A 21929-nucleotide genomic window follows, 5' to 3' on the forward strand; every position below is an offset into this window, starting at 1 on the left:
GGTCAATTACTTACGTTGACAAATATTTGATGTTTTCATTTGTGCTTATTTTTAGCTCAAATATATATCCGCTTGTTGACGATGTGTAAGGTATATGACTGGACGCATGGAGAGAAAATAGTTTATTTAAAACATTTAAAAAGTACAAAATGACAGCATTAAATAAAAGAGGTAAATCAGATGTGTTCACAGTAAAAGCAGAAGTGTGTTTCTGTTCACGGGATCCGCTCAGCACACAACATCCCGGAGTTCAAGATGCTCCTCTGAAAGAACAAACACAGTGAGCCGATACACAGATAAACAGCATTTATTTACACTCTAAAACTGCGGGGTTAAAGGTAAGCCAATCTCAGCTGTTTTGGTAACCCAGTGATGGGTCAAAAAGGGGGACTGACCCAGCCATGGGGTGTTTTAACCCAGCAGGGTTGGGTTACAGGTGTGACCCGCAGCATGTTGGGTTATGTTCTCTTCCCCAAAAATGGGTAAAAATGTTGTTGAATTTAAAGCCACCAAGAAGTGGAATGAAAAAATAAAACACCCCAAATTCTGGGTTCTCTCTATCACTGGGATTTAAATGACTTATTTAATGTCAGTTAACTTCTTCTTCTTCTTCTTCTTGAAACAAGCACATAATGTCCCAGCCATTCTTTTATTGCTACAACCAAAAAGTTAGCCATGTATAAGTTCCAATACATTTAAAATCTATAAAATTTTATAAAATTAATTTCAAATTGATGTTTCTCATCATCTTTCTTTTGGTGGCCTAAAACCGTGTAAAAATGTTGGACTGTGAAGAACGATACAGCCCGTGATTTTGGGATGCATCTTCAACCCATCGTGCTGGCTCACTATATTTAACTTAATGTTAGAACCCAGCAGCTGGGTTATTAAAACAACCCAGCATTTATAGTGTGTATCCAAACTTCACTGAACCTCTAATTCAAAGATTAGAGACCTTCAACCAGGTCTTTGTTTAGTGACTCGTGATGACGTCACAGTGAAGGAGCATCGCTGCAGGACTAACGATCAACCTGAAGCATCTAACGGGCCAGTTTCACCTTTAATCCGACTTCACTCCGACCCTCAGCAGGTGTGTCACCCGTCTCACCTGTTTCTCCTCCGCAGTCAACACCCCCTGCACAGCCACCACCTGGTACTGTTTGTGCTTCAGGCTGCCGGGGAACTTCCTGACGTGGCGGACGGCTGTGGAGACGGTGTTCCTGCTCATCAGCTTCCTGGTGTCTGATGCCGAGGAGCCAGGATCCAGAACCAGGAGGCACAGGTTCCCGTTTTTCTTCTGCTCCAAGCCCACAATAGAGCGGCTGTGACCTGCAGGAGGACACAGGGTGAGGAGAGGGAGACCAGGCAGAGGAGAGGAGAGGGGGACAACGACGCTGGATGAGAACTAGGTCTTGCGAGGTGATTTCCGACTTTGTTGGAAGGCAGATGTGATTCAAGCTGTTCTGAACAGAGACACTTGAAGGGATGTAGAATGAAAAGCCGGCTGTCATAGACGGGGGAGACGCAATATTGTTTAAATATGGAGGTAACAGTTCACACACACACCGTCCTGCTGCTGTAAATACACTCTACAGCACCAAATGTGGATTATTCCGCTGCTGAAAATAGTCCCCAACAGAGTCAGTTTCCTCCTGTTTGTTTGATAAAAACTGCAGGAGCCTGTTTAACATGAGGAGGAGTTAAAGAACTGTGCTGACAGCTCTGTCACACTGCACCGAGTCATGACATGCTGTTATTCTTCAGGCCTCACAACAAACAAACATATATCTATACACTCAACCTGTATATGAACACTATAATGATCACGTCCTGAGGTGACCACAGTATTTATCTGCGGTTCAGCTGCCGTGTGGTCTCTCTAACGAAGCCCTTCTTAAAGCCTCTCACTCACTGTGGTGAAATCTGTCTACTGCACATTTCACACTTCACTGAGCTCCTCTGACACATGGTGTCTGGGACAGTGTCTAATGAAGAGAGATGAGTTGGTGGAAAAGTTCCCTATTTGTTCCATCAGCTTGTGGACACATTGTCCTCAATTACTTCCTGTGAATCAGGGATAATCTATAAAAGTAACAGCCCACACAGGTTTATTATTAACAGCAGCAAATACAAGTACTCTTTCACAGATGGTACAATGGCACTTCAGTCACTGTGCTATGTTCAGTATGTTGACCTCTCACCCTAAAACCCTGTTTTTAATCCTAACCCCAGCCAGGAGGTGCACCCAGCATTTGATTATCACCATAAAACTGTCTGATTGAAGAATAAGTTCCTCAACTCTCCTCAGAGTGAACGTCTCTGTACAACACACACACACACAGATGTAGGTGGAATCAGCAAGAACAAACATAAGAGTGAAAAATGTGGAACTGATCCCCGCCTCTCCTGCTCTCCACACTCAGTGTTTACATGTACTGAAATAACCCGACTCTTGCAGAAACTTGATGTCAGACATGTCAATGTAAACAGGAAACCTGACCTCTGTTATCAGGAGAAGGGATTAGAGAGATTTGCTGAAGGCAGACCTGATTACCTGGCCTTTAACACGCTTCCCAGGTTTCTGAAAATGTTGTAAAGGATCTGTTTGGAGAAGAGCCAAAGCAGTGGAGAGGGAGAGAGGAAAGATCACTATCTGACTGGTAGTTCTGCAGCAGCAGGCCTGAAATGATTGAGTCTCACACTAAAACTGTATTAAAGGAGAAATAAAGAAATTCATTTAGCTGGAGAACTGATGAGAGACAGTTGTCAAAATAACAGTCCGAACTGAAGCAGCAGAGGTTTTACTCCTTTGTGTGGGTCAAGCTTCAAAAACACTGGATCCTTCATTTCCCAAGATGCAACTCAGTTGGATCTTGTCATTAGACCCTCACGGCATAGTAATCACTCACATCCTTCAAACTCCACACAGCAGCTCTGGTGTAAGTGAATGAGCTGAGACGGTTCTGTCACCTGTCTCCAGGTCAACGTTAGGTCGACTCTGATTGGCCACAAAGAGAACTGAGGAAGCTACATCTGATGAAGACTGTGTGACATGATCAAAAGCTCCAGGACAAGAAATAAATGGACCGACTACAGGGGAAAACCCAGATCTCCTCGAAGGTGGAACATGGACTGAAGCAAAAATACAGTTCTAGCTAGAACTACAAGCTGGACGAGTTATTATCCACTGACCTCTCCAGAGCAATGAAGCTAATGTAGCAAAAAAACAATAGACCATACTGCACCTTGTTGCAGTACAACTCAGTTCAGGTTAATGTTCTCTTCAGTTCAGGTTAATGTTCTCTTCAGTTCAGGTTAATGTTCTCTTCAGTTCAGGTTAATGTTCTCCTCAGTTCAGGTTTATGTTCTCCTCAGTTCAGGTTAATGTTCTCCTCAGTTCAGGTTAATGTTCTCCTCAGCTGTTAGGTTCACTGGACTGAAGCTAAAGCAAGAGAACCACGGCTGTAGAACACCTGACATTTAAGCTTTGGACCTGTTCCACATACTTTTATGTGTCAACCGATCAGCTGAGGCGTGTGAACATCACCCAGGTAAAGACACAGGTAGGAGAGAGTGTCAGTGCAGCTGTAGAGTGTGTGATGGGGGACTGAGGCGGGGTGTTGGGGCGTACCTTGGTGCTGCAGGTACAGCGGGGGCAGGGAGGTCTGGATGAGTCTGGGGGGTAGTCTGCTGCTGCTCCTGCTGGGCTGACAGAAGTACTGCTTCACCCAGTCAAACAGCCGGGGGTGGGTGTCACCTGGGCCCGTCGGCTGGTGGAAGTCGATGATGCGAGCACTAAAAAACACAAACAGCTCCAGCCTGATTACATGTAACTGACATGTTTCCCAGTCCAGCCTCATACAGCTGTTAAGTCATCCAAAGTAAAGTGAGGAGAATGGAACTACATCAATAACAAACATACCTGACATATGCACAAAATGTACAGAAACTAAGGGATCCTGGTTTCACTGCATTTGGCAATGTAGAGATGTTCTGGGAAGAGGTAAGAGTTATGATGGAAAAGATCATTTCAAAACAAATTGTACTGGACCCTAGACTCTTTCTGTTTGGTTTATATCCAGAGAAACATAACTATAGTAAAAGTGAACGAGCACTCATAGACCTCAGTTTGCTTTATGCCAAAAAATGCATAGCGCTGTTATGGAAAAGAATTCACAGACCAAACACGACTCAGTGGATCAGACAGACGTTATCAAGCCTTCCATTAGAAAGGATTTCCTACATATTAAAGGCTAAGCAGTATATATTTGAGAATACATGGAGGCCCTTCATTCATTTTGTTAAGGATTAAGATTTAACAGACGAGCAAGTGAGTGACTAATTACTGTGAACAATGCAGTTTCTGTATTTATTTATCCATTTATTTAATCAATTGTACTTTGTATCATTATAATTAATATACCCCAGTTTGTATAGATTGCCAATTGTTAAGATAAGAGGAGCATTTGTTTGTTTTTTATTATTATTATTTTTTATTCCTTCCTATGTTCAGAGTGAAAGTGCTGGAGGCTGTATTTCATGATGTTAAAATTTAAGTAAAAATATTGTGGCAAAAATCAGTCAGCAGAATGAGACTGTGAGGCGTCGGAGTTCTAAAGGACAACTCATCAGTTTCACTTCAGACCACTTATTCAGAGCTCTGAGTTATCCTACTGACCACAATTATACGGACATACGGTGACATTCTCTGGAACATAATGGTTGTGTTCATGTCTTTTCTGAGGAGCAGTTTAGGGCAAATAACCATTTAATCATGTGATGCTGAAGTCATGCTGCTGCTGCTGCTGCTGCTGCTGCTGCTGCTGCTGCTGCTGCTGCTGCTGCTGCTCTTCAGGGGAGAGCTGTTGAGTCATGTCATGTTGTTCATACAGATCTGAGTCATGAACAAAACTACAAAAGCAATGCTCATGTTTAAAAAAAAACAAAAACAACAACAACAACAACTTTAAATCAGCCACAGGAAGCCCATTGTGCATCGTACACACTCAGGCTACCAGCGGCTGTGGCAGTGTGTTCATTATCCTACAGAGCAGAGGTCAAGAGGTCATTTCACCCCGTAATAGACTGCACTTCTTCTACTTCTACTACTTGATATCATCAGGCTCGGAGAGAGGTCACATGATGTACACAACCTTTTGCTTTGGTGTAATTGTATAATGGTCCCAAGCTCTGTTTCCATTAGATGCTGTGACTGATTCAGGAGCCAATGACTGAATATTTGGTCTTACTAAATAAAGTAAATGAACCGTTTAATCCAGCGTACAGTGGGGTACATCTGATTTCCTCCAGCAGAAATAAATAAGTGATTGTCTTGCGTCTCTTTTCGTCTCTGAAGGAGAGAAGTTGTTGAAAGTCTGTGCTGCGTCCTGTATCTGCCAGTCTGAAGCGCGACACTTGCTTTCACACGTTTCCTCCCAAATTCCGGAGGTTAAGTGTGTTTTATGTAAAAGTCGACTTGTCTTATCAGCACAGTGTGAAAAAACATGACACATTAGCAGATGAAAAGAAATGGTGCACTGGTGACAAACTGAGCAGGCCCGCTGACGCAGACTGAAGCTCAGCTGCGACTAACGATCATTATTCTCCTTTAACCACAGTGCAATACCCACAGAGACTCAGGTGACAGTGACAGAAAACAGAGCAGCTGTAACTGCAATACATGCAGCTTTATTATCTTTAAGAATCGTGACGCAGCCTCGGGTCGGCGCTACATTAATCGGAGTCTAGTGTTGCTCACCTGATTCCCAGAGAGGTGAGGAGGCTGTAGATCTCCGTTGCTCCGATCCAGGCTCGTGTTCCCTGCAGCCGCTGGTTGAAGTGGGACGCACCTTGTGGATCCAATCCTCCTCTCCAAGCCTCCTCGATCATACCCTGCACCCGGGGGATACTGGGCACGGCCTTCTCTGGAGGAGGAAGAGGAGGAGGAGGAGAGCGTCAGTGTGTCCGGGCGCAGACATGGAGGCAACAGAGCAACAGCCTTTACTCATTCTCAATTGTTATCTACATGTGATCCACTGTTTTTTTTTTTTTTTTTTAAATCCACCCTAAAATACTTTGTTTTGGACACTGCTGTACCATGTCTTTTTAATGGTGAATTTCTACTATTTCTATCATTTCTGTTGTTCTACATGGTGAACGTGTCCCCTGCGGGGGGACGTGTGTCCTGTTGAGAAACAGTGGAGCCTGAAGTTCTCAGTCTTGTTGTCACCAGGAGGAAAACCACAGAGGACCGGGAACAGATACGCATCTCTACAACAACAATAGTGTCACCGGACCAGAACGCAGAACAAGGACAAGACATAACGTGCTCTGAGTGCAGAGCGTGGCTGTCATCACAGACACACCCCTCGCATAATGAGCTGCTGGTCACTTATCTAACCAGCTATATTTACACTGTAGACCCACATGTTTTCACTGCCACCTCTCTGTTGTCAAAACTTAAACCAAAGTTCACACTAAAGTGACTAGAATCAATTCTCTGCCTCCTCCACTCAGACTAGTTTCAGATTACTTCCCTGTTTATTCAGAGTTATATACAATATGAACCATTTGTGTGAAATTTTGTCATAATTGCTGTGACGTCTTGAGTAATGGCTAAAAAGTGTTTTGTAGCAGTTTGTCCTTGAGTCCAAGTGAACGTTTGTGCCAAATTTGAAAAAAAATTCCCTCGAGGCGTTACTGAGATATTGCGCTCACAAGGCCAAAACTACGCAAACAAAACGATTTGTTGTTGTGTTTTCCTATTTGTCGTTGTGATTTGCACTTCACGGCCTCCGTACAAAACCACGTTATGTGAGGTCACTGTGACCTTTGATCACCAAAATCTAAATCAGTTCATCTTTATGTCCAAGTGAACGTTTGTGCCAAATCTGAAGAAGTTTTGTCAAGGTGGGGACGGATGGACGGACAACCTGAAAACAATATGCCTCTGGCTCTGGTGTTCGCTAACTCACCTTGTCTAAATAAACTCAGTGTAATGTACATTTCCAGAGGTCTGACTCCATCAGTACATTATCATTACTCCAGTGTTTTCTTCCTCGTCAGTACCCAGCCTGCATGTGTTGGTGCTGGTATTAGTAGACTAGTATTTGATTTCTGACTTTAAGTTATATCGAGGTGTCTCATGTTATTCTACCAGACGCCTGCAAACTGATCAGCGAGTGCTATCTATGATTCCGATTGAAATAAAAAATAAAAAAGGCAAAAAGACTCTTCACGGGGTCATAAACACTGAACCTCTCCAGTAGACGGTATAAAAGACTGTTCACACCCTGACCTCCACCTGCCGGACCTGCTGCCCTCTGACAGGTGCTACAGGTCATTTAACCCTGACCACTAGACTGATGAACAGTTTCCTTCCTGAAGCCGTTTCCAACAGAACCTGTGAAGAAGTTCACATACACTCGAGCGATAATCACTGAGACACTTCATATTTATCTATTTATATTAGGATTAATGTGTGTGAAGACATCTCTTTTCATGGTTTTAACTAATGCACCAAACAGGAGTAGCACTTGTAATTTTGTTGTAGTTTGCACAGTACAATAAGGCTTTTCTATTCTATTCTATTCTATAATATAATATAACATACAGTCATGAATACTGATAAATATCTTTCAGTCTGCACTGGGACCACTCCTCAGACTTGTGTGCTGGCAGTGAAGAGCTGACCTCAGGTCAGATATTACAGTGTGCTGGTGCACCTTGCAGGCAGGTCAGATACATGTCGATCCTGTGCAGGCAGGAGACGAGCATCTGGAAGTTTCTGTACCCGCAGCCCCAGCCTTTATCCCCCGCCGAGGAGCAGTAGTGGTCAGTGTCGGCGCTCAGCCACACGTGAGCGACGTCTCTGCATTCAGTCTGGTAGTATTCATACAAGGCTGTGACCACGCCTACACAGACAGGTGAGGAGAGCGCAGGTTAGACAAGGTGACCTCAGCAGCTGCTCAGCAGAGAGACTGACTCACACACAGAGAGAGAGAGAGAGAAGATGCTGACAGTGTACACATCAGTCAATCACACACTCTGTCTTCAATGGATCATTTACCTCTTTGATTTTATGACATCTGTATCTTACAGCGCATAATTATGTGACATGAAGACATAATGACAAGGTACAAAGGTGATAATTAGCAGCTAATGCTACAGGCTACGTGATACACGCACTACCACTGACACCAGTCTTAGATCAGTTTCAACACAGGTCACTGACATGAAAACATAGACAGACATCTGGTGCATCTAACATGTGACCTTCAAAGTATGTGACAATGTTTTAACTGAATCTGACTCAACTAAAATCTAGACAAAAAATTTAATTAAAAAGGAGATGAATTTCCTTTTCAAAACTAAGATTAAAACCCTTTTAAACTACAGTTTTAACTTAGAGTTAAGCTTTGGTCTAATTTTATATTCAAAAAGAATCTGTCTACTTTATCTCTTCATGTTGAAGATGAAGTTCATCAACATGTTGCTCTGTTTCCATTAGATGCTGTGACTGATTCAGGCTCCAATGACTGAATATTTGGCCTTACTCAATAAAGAATTAAAACCCTTTTAAAATGTATTTTCACTAAAAGTTGAGCTTTAAATGATGATTAAAATAAGTGTAGAACTACAATTAAAGTCCCTGTTCACCTTTGTCCGACATTACACAGATCAGATTTAGTCAGTTGTTGTTTAGTGAGTTGATCATTGTCTCAGTATTTCCCACAGTCCCAGACCAGATGATTCAGATGTGAATCAATTTAATGTTGAGATGAGATTTAACCATTTTGTTACCAAATCAATCAAATGCTTGTCGTCTTTCATCTAAACTCTAAAGAGCACGAGCACATCTCCCCTCAGACAGCAGGGAATTAAAAACTGCACTGATAAGCTGAGATGACAAGATTGACACCTGGATGTTGAGAAAAGGGAGATATGGACATATATCTGAAGTAGCACGGCTAGAAACGTGACGACAGTCCCAGCAGTCCTCAGGTGGTGGATAAATCCGGTACAAATATCGCATAAACACATGCAAATAAACCTAAAAAGTGATGAACCTGTCTGGCACGCACTTGTTCAATGCTTTTAACTTCAAAAGTCAAAACTGAGTATTGAACAAGTCCCAGCCAGGTTCATCACTTTTATGTCCCCTGGAAACACGTCCATTGTGTTGTCAAATTGATGATGTTTTTCTGAATTTGCGGTGCATTGCGCTCTCAGGGCCACCGTAGTTTTGTACATGGTGCCTGGCATAAATAAACTTAATAAATTAAATAAAATAGAGAGCGCGGATCATCACAATAACCTACAAGTGATGACAGTGTTTACGCTGCTAAGACAACCACCAGGTGAACAGCATAAATACTTTGTTCTTATCACAAAGTCATCCACCAGGAATGTGAACCTGCCTGCATTTGGTCAACACAGTGTGGTGCCAAACATTTAAACCTCATACCGGGCATCCCTGCTGTTGTCATAGCAACTGGGAACTGCTGTGTCAACACCGTGGACTGACTGAAAGTGAAAGTGGAGGATGCGTTTCTCACACAGTGCTGAGTTTGTCTTATGATCCAGTCATTGATAAATAAAGTTAAACTTGACTCATCACCTCTGAAGAGGAATGTAAGAGAGAGGTCTGACAGGTGCAGTGAGGAGCTGTGAGGACTCTGAGGAGATGTTGATTTTAAATGTTGGTTTAGCTCCAGGACAATGTTGGATCATCCTGAGTCGACAGTACATCTGTCAGATCACTGAAACAACCTGCTGCTCAGCAGAGGGTAAAGAGAAAGTTTTTAAAAAGGTCCATACAGTCTAAAGGTAGATGTCCATGTGTTGTTTGATTATAGATCAGGTCTAGGTTCTATATTAATACTGTGAAAGTATCAAAGCGTCAGTCACCAGAGAAATGCACACAGCCTGTATTCAGAAACTGAGCCTTAAAACCAGCCGTCAGGACTTCTGGAACTTTGTGATGTCACAACAAAGCTGCCATCCAACCTTGCAGGATTTGGTTTCTCTTAGTAAACCCACTAATAAAAGCCAAATGACCCGTTTTCCACTGCCGGTCGAGTTCGCCTTTCTGTTCAGACTGTAGACACACACAAGGAGTGATGTCATCACATGCACTCACAGAGCACACACACACAACGCAGGGGAGGAAGAGTGAGCTGCTAGCCATCGTGCAAACAGGTGAAACAGATCTGTCACATCTCATCCTCAGGTTGGTGCTCCTGTAAAGGTGTCGGAGCCTCCGTGTGAGACTCTTCGATCTGTGATTGTGTGTTTTTGAAGCTTATTTCAGGGCTGCAGCTTCACTCTCAGAGGAAGGTGTAGCCGCAGTGTTTCTGGTTTAACAGCACCGTGCTGGACAGGTGACAGGTGTGTTTACAGCGTCTGTGCTCCGAAAGACGTCACAGCAGGAAAAGGGGCAAAAATGAGCATGTTGTGTTTACATCACTGCCCCTCGGAGCCGCAGCCAATAAATACCCGCATCTACTTCAGAGTCATTTGACCCAGGTGTGAATGCTGATTCAATTTTCCATTGCAGACAAAAGCCTGATGTTAGAGAGTCTTAGCGTGTTTTTTGACTGGTGGAAAAGAGCTTCTCTGAGTGTTTTACCTGAAATCTGCTGTATTTTTATTTGACCACTAAGAAAACAGTCAGCCAATCAGAAGAGAGGCTCAGAGGCTCAGAGCCTCCTCTCCTCTGATTGGCTCGCCGACCTGTTGTTCCTAGAGAAGAAGCCTGAGAGAGGAGATGTAAAACTACATTGGGATGGTTTTTGGTTCTTAAAACCACAAATATATCTTCTTATGGATCAACACTCCAGATAAAACACAGGAGAAGAGGAAAATATGGAGCTTTAAGGAGGGGAGGGGCCCCTGTGGGTCAGGGGTTAAAGCAGCAACCCTGGACTGAAAGTCCCTGGTCTGAGTCCAGCTGATGACCTTTGGTTCATCTCTCTACTGGAGCTGAAACATGAGCACTGTGAGTGGGCGACAGTCATTTGTGCTGAGGACACAAATGGGGTTAGTGAGCAGCCTCCTTTTCAGGTTTCCTTCACAGTCAGCTGTCCTGCCTTCACATGATGTACCACAACAATACAACACAGACTGATGCTGCACCCACACTGACCTACTCTACACCTGTCCCTCTGCATGACTCACTCACTGAGCTGTTCATGTTCATCTGATTTACTGAGCTGACAGTAGTTTGTATAAGCAGCTGAACAAAGCATGTAATTAGGTGAAATAATACACACACACACACACACACACACACACACACACACACACACACACACACACACAATGACAGAGATTATCTCCAGGAACATTTTGTGAGAGTTGAGGGAATGCTGAAAAACTGGTCCAGGATAAAGACCTGGACTGAAACAGGGAGTTGACACACTGCTGACGGGCAGGAACATACAGTCAACAGTCCTGACAGACTGTTTCAATGAGGCAGGACCAGGCCTCCTGCTGCAGGGCACCAACTGTCAGTCTGAGGTCTGGAAACACACAGTCCATTCACAAAGTCTTCAGAATGTCCCCGTCTCACAGGGTCCTGCTGTTTCAAGTTAAAATCATTCAAATTCATTTAAAGCGAAAACTGAAATTTTTGCAAATGAATTAAAAAGGAAAAAGTGAAATATCCCATTGACATAAGTATAGAGACACTCACATCCACCCACTGTGACTTCCTGATCGTCAGTAACACAGGTGTATTTATCTCACCTTCAGCTGCAGCGGGACAGACCAGGTGTCCCCTTCCCTGCACCGTCTCCCTCACACTGTCAGAGTCACATGTACGATCTGATCCACTGTTTACAAAGACTCCTGCACACATCAGCTGGAAACCTGAGGTCAGACACCAGACTCTGTGCTGCTCCTCCATCAAAATAAGAATCACATGAGGACAAAGACTCGTTGTCACAGCAGCGTCAGTGAACTCCCTCTGTCACTCCAGAGTCTTAATGAGTTTTTGTGTGTGAATTGTATTAAAAACTTGAATCTCTGGGATCATAACTGCTGGTGTGAACTGGCTACGTCCTTTTATTGTTGTCATCTTCATCTATTTGATTTTATGTGAAGCACTTTGGATGAACTGTGCTGTTATAGAATATTGTCTCATATAGTCTAAAGGTCCATGTGTTGTTTGATTATAGATCAGGTCTAGGTTCTATATTAATACTGTGAAAGTATCAAAGCCTCAGTCCACAGAGAAATGCACACAGCCTGTATTCAGAAACTGAACCTTAAAACCAGGGAGAGCTCAGAGCCTCCTCTCTTCTGATTGGCTCACCGACCTGTCGTTACTAGAGCTCCAGAGAGAAGCCTGAGAGAGGAGATGTAAAACTACACTGAGATGGTTTTTGGTTCTTAAAACCACAAATATATCTTCTTATGGATCACTTCAGATAAAACACAGGAGAAGAGGAGAATATGGAGCTTTAAATGTTGGTCAGTGTTTTATTGTCACCTGATCCATGTAAGGCTATCAGAGAGAGTTACCTACTGTAAGTTCCATTGTAAGAGATTAATGAGAGATGGGAAAAGAAAAGTATACCAGCAGCAGATTTATGTTCACACACTTCACATGACCTCAGTAATAAAAGAGTCTGTATCAGCATGAAACCTCAGTGGAGGACACAGAGAGGACTGTCACAGGACTGAGCTGACTACACCTACAGAAACCTTAGACCAGCAGTCTGTCTGTGCTGCTTTTACACAGCAAACATACCCTGAGTTCTGGTTCTGTTGTCATCGACCCCCGAGGCCAGAGACTCCATCATCTCGGCCCTCTTGCAGTGAAACTCTGCGGGGCCCATGCGGCCCCCGGCCACAGCTCTCTCCATGGTCCTCTCCATCTGTCTGCGGTAGCCCCCTCTGCCGTCCAGACCAAACTGCCTCTGCACAGGCACATACCACACAGGTCAGGGTGATGACTGCAGTCTTGTGAAAGCATAAGACTGAGAGTTCACACACACGCAGACATGTGCTGCTGCACCACATACACTCACAGAGGAGACATCAGGAGACTGTTCAACCTCTCAACTGGGTCTCGAAACAGGGATCCCTCCATTGGCACGGCAACTCTTATTTTGAAATTTATGTACCCCTCCACAGAATACTTCCTTATTTAACCATGTTTCATATAGTTTGGTGGAGTTGACAGAATGCCATATTTGATTCTTAAAATAAAATGAACAGCATAGAATTAAAAAGGACTTGCTTTCTCTGCTGCACTGTATTTAATTTTGTGTTGTAGTGTTTTTTTTTTGTTTTTTTTTTACATAAGACCTGTAGTCACTATTTATTCAAGTGTGTAGAACTGGTCCATAAGCCCACAGGTTAGTTATCATTCAGAGAGCAGCTCAGAGGATCTATGACCTCAGTGTCTCTGCCCGTGGCTGTGTGAGAGTTATACTGGTTTGATTGATCGTATGGATGAACTGCTGCCACAGCTCAATAAACAAACACACAGACTGTACTGAGTCTGCTGTGCATCACACCTGTGCGTCACTATGACCACTTCAAAGGTTCTGCATGAAACACTCAGGAAACCCTGAGTTATGGCTGAACTGCAGTCAGCATCATGTTGCTCTCACAACTGCAGGTCATCATCTGGACATGTTACAGGCAGCACAGAATAAAGCAGGTTGCGTTACTCTCTAGTCACTTTATGAGGATTATTAACTAAAACCCCACAAATACTATATAGTAACTTATCATTCTTTGCAGATAGACATCATTATTTTACTCGGCAGCGTCATTTTCTGTTGCCACCATGTAGAACTAATTTAACACAGAGAACGGTAAAACATCGAGCAATGGTGGCCTGGAACTCATTACCAAGTTTCTTAACATCAGAAAATAGTACAATATGTTTTTTAAAAAGTTAATATTGTATTTGTTTACACAAGGAATAGTCTAGAACTCTGTGGGCCTGATTTACTAAAAGTTTGCGTGTGTAAAAACTTGTGAAAACTTGATATCACCCAAAAAACAGATGTTCAAGCTGATCTACCAACAGTGCACACTGAGGACTGCGTCTTTCAAATGTGCAACACAACACGCGCTGACCATTCAGTACTTTTGCCTTAATGAATATGTAATATGGGGCGTTTCTGCCCTAGTGTGCAAAACACTGGGAGGAGAAAATGCAAATAAGTTAATTCAGCACACACATTGCGATTGAGCCTGACAGTCATTTGGTGCTAATCAGCCCAGCATTGCGCACACATGGCTGCTGGTATTACGGCGAGGACGAGAACATGGGCACAATGAATGACTACGAAGAGAACCAGTTTTTCTCACTTGTGTTAACATTTTTGGAATGTAAGAGGGAAAAATAATTCAGACCACTGGATCTAATTTCATTTTGTGCTTGCCGCCATCCTGCTTTCCGTCCAAACTCTCCATGGCAGAAACCATTAGAACACGCAAAACCCTCATTTAAATACTGCTGTTTGTGTGGCCTAACATTTGCACCTGTTGTCATTTTACGCAATTATTCTTAGTTGATCACCTGCAAAATGTACACCAACCAAACGTGCAATATGTTACAATAAACACGCCATTTTGTACTTAGGGATTTAGTCATTTGGGATCTTAGTAAATCAGGCTCTATGACTTTTATGTTTGTTAAGTTTTCTGAAATGGAAATGGATACAGGAGCTATTTCATCCCATTATCATTATTTTTATTTATCTTTTTTGTGACTTAGTGGACTGAATTGTGAAAAGTTTTCTTTTCTCCGTTATTAAGAAATGAAATGACTAAGTAGAGCTGTTGTGTGTGTTAGATGGGTTTAGAGTTGGTGTTGGTTGTTGTGCGTCGCAGGGGTCGTGTGTTGCGTTCTTGTGAGTCTCACTGTGAGTGTGAATGATACGGATGTGTATTGATGTATCTGTTGTCATTGAAGAATTGTTTATGTATTTACGGGGACCCCAGGAAGAGCAGCCACTGTTACAATACGGTGGCTAATGGGGATCCGACTATATAAAATAAATCTGGACATCAGACTAAACAGTGAGGTGACACACACACACGACTGACCAGCATCATGTTGGTAGATGAAGTTACTAACGTTACACTGTTAGTGTAGTTTGACTGTAAACTATATGTGATTCTCCGGCTCTGACACAAAGTGTGGAGACAGTCAAACGATAGTCCTGTATCATCAGACCTGACTGGAAGCTAGTTGTTTGTTGACTCTGTTTCTAAGCTAACGTTGGAGCCGTAAGAAATTATGAATTTTATATTTATATCATAAATACATTTGCAAAGTTTGTAAAAAGATGTTTTCACTGGGTCATTATGGAGGATTCAGTTTAGACTGATCAGCAGAAATGTCAACTTTATCCATGAAAATGAAATCTACAAACACTACTCCAGAGAAGGAGTGTGAAGACTCTGCTCTCTGCTCACAGGATTGGACTTGTGATTATTACATTTTCCCTGAAAAGTTAATGATGTGTGGAAATACTCCAGGCTGAACATGATAAATTGGTGGTTTTAATGTCAGTGGTTCAGAATAAAGCTGAGATGAAACTCTGTGACTGTGTGATGACTGGAACCGAGGCTGCTGGGAAACAGTGACAGGTTTTCTATTGTTCTGGATCTTTACTCCGGCTCAGTGAAATAAAACACTGGCTGTGGATAAAGTGCTGACTTTAGGGTTCAGGTTACAGCGTATGACTGGATAAACAATGAAAGAAGGAGCCTCAGTCCTCATACACAGAGCAACTCAAATGTTACTGTTGCTACAGTTTTACTCTCTTCACCAGCGTGAGTGTACTGTTTACTGTCATGGTCACTAACTCATTTAAAATCCAACAAACATGCACTGCTGTCTAAACACACAGTAGGTGTTCTGTGGTGCAGAATCCAGACCTGCAGCTTCTTGAACTCCTCTGCCTCCAGCTGGGCCTCCTCCTGCCTCCTCCTCTGCTCCTCCTCCTGCTGCAGCTGCGTGGCCAGCTGCAGGTCTGAGCCTGGACTCCCTGCAGCAACACAGGTAAACCACAGGCTGAGTGGGCAACAGATCAGACAGAGACTGTGCAGAGGATTTTAACAGAGGGAGCTGAGTGAATGATGTAACATACACCCACCTGTTCCGTGGTCTAAGTGCAGTTCCACATGTTCCTGCAGAGAGAAGCTGTCACTGCAGACGACGGAGCACATGGGACACTCAAGTCTCTTCTCTCCTACAAAACACAGCGGAAACTCCATGTCAGCCTAGTCATACATATTTTATATGAGGGTTGAGACAGATGAGCTAATGGTCTTTACCTTGGTCCAGTGTGATCTGAGAGAAGTTAGTCTGTTAGTTTCTCTTATACTCAGACAACAAGTCTTCAGAATGGATCAGTGGGAACAAAGATGGACTACAAGAGGGACCAATTAGGGTCACATGTAGGTAAATCCATTTGGATCCACTGTGTGAGATTAAGTCAGTTCAAAACAGACCACGTGTGTGTGTGTGTGTGTATGTGTGTGTGTGTGTGTGTGTGTGGCCCTGTTCAGACCTGGTATTACCATGCGTCTTCAGTGACCCGATCACAAGTGGTCCTCTCTGAGTACGTCAGTTCACACCTGGCTTTAAAATGCGTCTCCACGTGTCTCCAGTGAAAACTTGTTACTGGATCTCACTTGCTGCTTTATATGCAAATAAACAGGTATGTGTTGTTGTTTTTAGCCAATTCAACTGACATGTTTGTTGTCAATGTACTTGTGAGTGAGAGACAAAAAGAGAGCGGGGCACGGAGGGGTTGAGTGAATCGTTGCACTGCCCACAGCTCTACAGTGAAATAAAGTTTTAACTATTTGAAACAGTAAAATATTTCCCGTTCATTACAAACTGTGTTGGACTAATCAGACTGAGACAGAGGACGTCAGTAGAGTAGCCGGTCCTTCAGTGTGGCCCAGGACACATTCACACTGCTGAAAGAATGTGGACACATGTGGTCCAGACCACCTCTGAATGTGGTCTGAGAGATCCGATCTCAGATGCGTCTTGGGTGCGTTCACCTGAACTTAGAGCTAGAGTCTACTTGTGATCGGATCACCTGAGGGGTGTGTGTGTGTGTGTGTGTGAGTGAAAACTTCACTTGAAAAAACATTATCACATAATATATTAAACTAGGAGACAAAAGCTGAGAGGATACTTGACCATGGTGATGTCAGGACCACCACCACCATCATCATCGTCAGTACAAGATATGGTGTAACATCTGAAACACTGAACACTGTCCATTGAAAGAACAACTGAACAAGCTCTCTGTCTGTCAACACTGTAGACTGGACATCATCACCATGACAAAGCTAGCGTGCTGATGATTGGCAGGTATGATGTTTACCTTTGTCGCCATCTTAATTTAGCATGCTAGCATGCTAACATTTGTTAATAAGCACTAATTAGCACTGAACTAACTACAGCTGGGTCTGATGGGAGAGTCATTCCTTCTGCAGGCAGAGAAAAATGTCAACTTTGACCTGAGGGTGGCACCAGAGAGAAAGTCAGTCAGAGTCACTACAGTTCATCCTGAGGGGAACATGAACGTGTGAACCACATATCATCACAGATAACAAGACAAACGTCTTGTACAGAGGCAGAGATCAGCTGCCAGAACAAAGGGAAGAACAGGAGACACACCTGAGACATGGCTGGATGATGGTGATGTCATGGCAGGTGAACACGCCTCCAGTGCTGCCCCTGAACAAACAGCAGACATGAATAAAGATACATCATGTTCATATGTGTGGCTTAGGGCATCTTAACCTTTAGAAACAAAGAGCTCTTGTGTCTCCTCTGATCTCAGCTGACTGGGCTGGTATTTGTGGACTAGATGCTACAGATTAACTGCATGCATCACAGTAGGTGCGAGTGTCTGAAGTGTACATTCTGTACACAGCAGCACAGATGCAGATCTTAGAGGCAAAGCAGTTACCCTCAGCTGAGTGCTGCTCCTCTAGATGCAGCTCCACATGCTCCTGCAGGATGAAACAGCTGCTGCAGACCAGGGCACACATGGGGCAGGAGAACAGCTTCTCTGTAAAATACAGGACAGTTCAAGTCAACGCTAACTTTACAATACGAAACAAAGTTGGAAGAAGTTGAATCACCTTTTCTCGGTGAAGACAGACGCTTCTGCTTAGCTTTGTTATGCTCAGATTTAAATCCGTCACTGTCCTCCTGGCGTTGCCTGACAGACTCTGGCCTAGTTTCAGGACTCTGTGATATCAAAGTCAAGGGGATGGGTCCAGTTTGACTGGGCGATGAACACCCACTTTCAGGTGTACCATTCTGTTGAAGTCGCCCAGAGTCTGTTGTGAGGCCAGAGGCACAGGTGGGTGTTGCTCCACCAGCTGGATCACAGCTGCCCCCAGCCAAGCAGGACTGAGAGGTTTGGGGCTCCTGGCTCTCAGTTAGACCCGTGTCTGTTACAGCAGAGCTGGGTGTGAAGTCGGCCACACCCTGCGCTGTGAGCTGCTGCTCTGGATGAGCAGAGCTGATGTGGAAACACAGTTCATCATAGGACACTCCAGACAGGGAGCAGAGTGGGCAGCGCATGTCGTTTTCCAGGTGGCTGAGAAGGAGATGTGTTTTCATGTCCTCCGCCAGCAGCACCTCCTCTCCACAGATGTGACAGGTCAGCATGGCTGCAGCCTGCAGACAAACACAGGTTTCTTTCCTACAAAATGGCTAAAATTATAGACAGAGTATCCACAGAGCTGTGTCCAAAGCACTGAGTATGGAAAGGTGCACTTTATTAAGGCACAGTTACTGTGCTGTTGATTATATCAGGAGGTCATGAAGCCCTGGCGTATTCTACTTAAGAATGACACTTAAGGTTTGAGTTTTCCTTAGCTGAGGGAGTTACATAGGGGTGTTGCACAAAATCTCATTAAACGTTTCCTGAATTTACAGCAATGAAAGAGATTTTACAGCACTGAAATTCTACTGTTTCCATGGAGACCATTTGTTTTAGTGCTTGTGATACCCGTTATCACTTTTGTAAAGTGGGTAACATTAAAGAAGCTCTCTGCTATCTCATCCTCCTGTTGCTTTGATGGGAACTTCACCACAGTGAACTTTGGTCATAAGTTTTTAAGGAACGGTTTAATTGACTTTAAAGGAGCTGTTTGTACGTTTTTCCTATTGCTACATGACTTGTGTTAGCATTAACAGCTGTTTACTTACCCATACTGACAAGAGCCTGAGCAATCGTTGCATTTACAAGAGTGCTGCTTTTTCAGGGCAGAATAGACACAACAGTGACTCGGTATCGGAAAATGACGAGACAGGTTGGCTGGACCTAGGTGGTTAGCATGCTAACTTCAGTAGATGAAAAGAAGTGATAGAAATAAAAGGAAAACAAGAGTCAGGCTGACATTGGTGTTGCTTTCCACCGCTGGAGACACCTCTTGGTGAGTAAAGGAATGAAGTTGCAATGTTTCTTCTAGACTGTTAAGTAAACAACTGTTAATGCTAACTTTAGATATGTAGCAATAGCAAAACTTACAAATAGCTCCTTTAAGTGATTCCTGAAATTTAAGACTTAATGAGAAAATCTTAACCTAAGTGAACACTTTAAGGAAACCATGAGAAGACTGAAGGGTTTTGTGCAACTGTTTTTATTTTAAGGAAACCATAACTCAGACTTTAAGGAAAATCTTAACTTAAGGTGTTTTGTGCAATCAGCCTCTGGTGTATTTGTATTTTGGAGTCTCATTTGTTCTCGGGTAAGATGATATGGTGACACTGAGGAACAAAGGAAGATGCTGAGGTCTCTGGTCCTGATCAGTGCTGACCTCTACTGGTTGTTGTTTGGACCTGCATGTGGCTGGAGCTGGTGTGAACCTGCTGGGGTCAGCAACTGTTTGTCAGCTGAAAAGAAGCTGCTGATTCCACATGGAGGTGACTCCTCTGACAAAATGGGTTACATTAATAAATCAAAAAAAGTGTACCAATCTGTACTGAAAATAGTAATGTTTAGGTGACACTGCCTGTAGCAGAGGTTGGTTGTCATCATCAGCTGAACTAGACTTAGAATGAAAATACAAAATTGTGTAAATGAATTCTAATTTCTAATAAAATATAACAAACATTTGACAAAACATCAAAAGTGCTTAATTATGGCTTCCAAGAGAGAGGCCATTTTTAGTACTTTTCAGTTACAGAGGTTGTTAAGGGATCAGCTGGAAACGATTCCTCATCATTATGAGCAGATACAAACTTGTATTTGAATTAGAAAGTTCTCGTTCATTTGTTAAAGCAGCAAAATATTATTGAATGCATATCTGACCAGACTTTATTGGAGCTGTTTAGGAACAAAGGAGACCTAGAGATGACAGATTAAAGACCAACACAAGTGTCTTAGTCAAGTGTTGTTCTACCACGTGTCTCCAGAACAGCTTCACTTCTCCTCGTAATTGATTCCCCAAGTCTCTGGAACCAGTTGGACAAAACACACACAAGTTTTCTACTTAAGTATAACACTTAAGTTGAAATTTCTCCTTAGCTGAGGGAGTTACTTAAGGTTGTTGCACAGAATCACTTAAACAGTTTCTTTTGTTAAGGAAAACATTAAGGTATTTGCAGCAATGAAAGAGATTTTGCAATGGTAAAATATCTTACCTATATTGTCTCACAAAAATTAATTCCTCATTGCTGAAGGTGTCCATCGGGTTCTTCCGACTCAGCTATGTTGCGGTTAAGATACAATCAGAGGTACCTTAAGTTTTTTTCCTCGGTTTGGTTGCTATGGTCTCCTGTGCAACGGCTTAACTGACTTCAAGTGATTCCTTTAGTATAAGGCCAGGATAAGGTGGAAAAACTTAAATACTTAACATTTTAAGGAAACCTTAAGTAGAAGACTTAAGGGTGTTTTGTGCAAATTTTAAGGAAACCTTAACTCAGACTGTGAGGAAAATATTAACTTAAGGTGTTTTGTTCAACTGGCCCCATAACTCTACTGGAGGACAAACACCATTCTTCATAAACATATTCCCTCATTTGTTTTCATGATGGTAGTGGAGAGCAGTGTCTAACACGTTGCTCCAATTTCTCCCATAATTCAATTGGACTACGATCAGGTGACTGTGAAGATCACATCATATGATTCACATCATTTCCATCCTCAGACCATCAGTGACCCCTGTGACCTGTGAATGGAAACACTGTCATCCTGTTTCTCCTCATTGACTGAGGTTTCTCCTTTAATTAATCATTGATCATATCTGTTTACTGACGAATGAAGTTAATTTAATGTGTCTCTGCTTAATTAAAACTACAAGGACTTGTTTCTAAAACATGAACTTGTTTCTAAAACGAGTGGTCTTTTGTGCCGAAATAAAGACAGGTTTTTACTATGACGTCAGTAAATGTTACAAAGTGTGTAACCCTGCCATAAGTGAAACTATCATAACTTAGCAGATTTTTGAATAGAGTTTGGCATATGAGACAATTAAAACCTCCAGGCGCTGTGAAATGTGTGACTGGAGTAATGGAGACTCAACGATTCATGCAACGTTACCTGACCACTGGTATGTCTCACAGCGACTCACACTCAGGTCTTTATCAAAATCATACGCTGAAAATCTACTCACGGTCAAAGCAGTGGACTCAGTTCAGACAGGAGACAAGAGTCAGTACGTTTTACTTTCCTTTCTTCTGTTTCGAAACTAGCACGATTTCTTCTTCTTCTTCTGCTTCTTCTTCTTCTTCTTCTCTGAGTTTTATTGGCAAACGACGAATTGGTGCCTTACCGCCACCAACTGGCCTTTAGTGTGAATCACTCTAATTTATACAATATTAAAAAATAAAAATAAAACTTATATCTTCTCAATCAAATCAGTCACTGTAAGATCCTTAAACAGGATTGTAGAAAATACATTACTTTATGTTTCTT

The 21929-nt window shown here is 42.8% G+C and overlaps 1 protein-coding gene across 2 annotated transcripts; it reads right to left on the reverse strand.

The window, feature by feature from the left end:
* Window positions 1-111: 111 nt before the first annotated feature.
* zufsp (zinc finger with UFM1 specific peptidase domain) lies at window positions 112-21691 on the reverse strand. Of its 2 annotated transcripts, none has more exons than XM_022753671.1 (12): window positions 21628-21691; window positions 18142-18685; window positions 17967-18068; window positions 17672-17731; window positions 16128-16223; window positions 15910-16019; window positions 12755-12923; window positions 7725-7913; window positions 5759-5924; window positions 3632-3795; window positions 1109-1329; window positions 112-263 (listed from the first exon to the last, which is right to left on the reverse strand). In XM_022753671.1, the coding sequence occupies exons 2-12, from the start codon at window positions 18674-18676 to the stop codon at window positions 216-218; spliced, it is 1860 nt and encodes a 619-aa protein (XP_022609392.1). In that variant the 5' UTR covers window positions 18677-18685; window positions 21628-21691; the 3' UTR covers window positions 112-215. The 2 variants fall into 2 exon arrangements, with proteins under 2 accessions (XP_022609392.1, XP_022609393.1); XM_022753672.1 differs by lacking the exon at window positions 21628-21691 and adding an exon at window positions 20657-20918.
* Between the last annotated feature and the right edge of the window lie 238 nt (window positions 21692-21929).

This window comes from Seriola dumerili, unplaced genomic scaffold, assembly GCF_002260705.1.
Source record: "Seriola dumerili isolate Sdu_G_001 unplaced genomic scaffold, Sdu_1.0 BDQW01000191.1, whole genome shotgun sequence".
Classification (NCBI taxonomy): domain Eukaryota; kingdom Metazoa; phylum Chordata; class Actinopteri; order Carangiformes; family Carangidae; genus Seriola; species Seriola dumerili.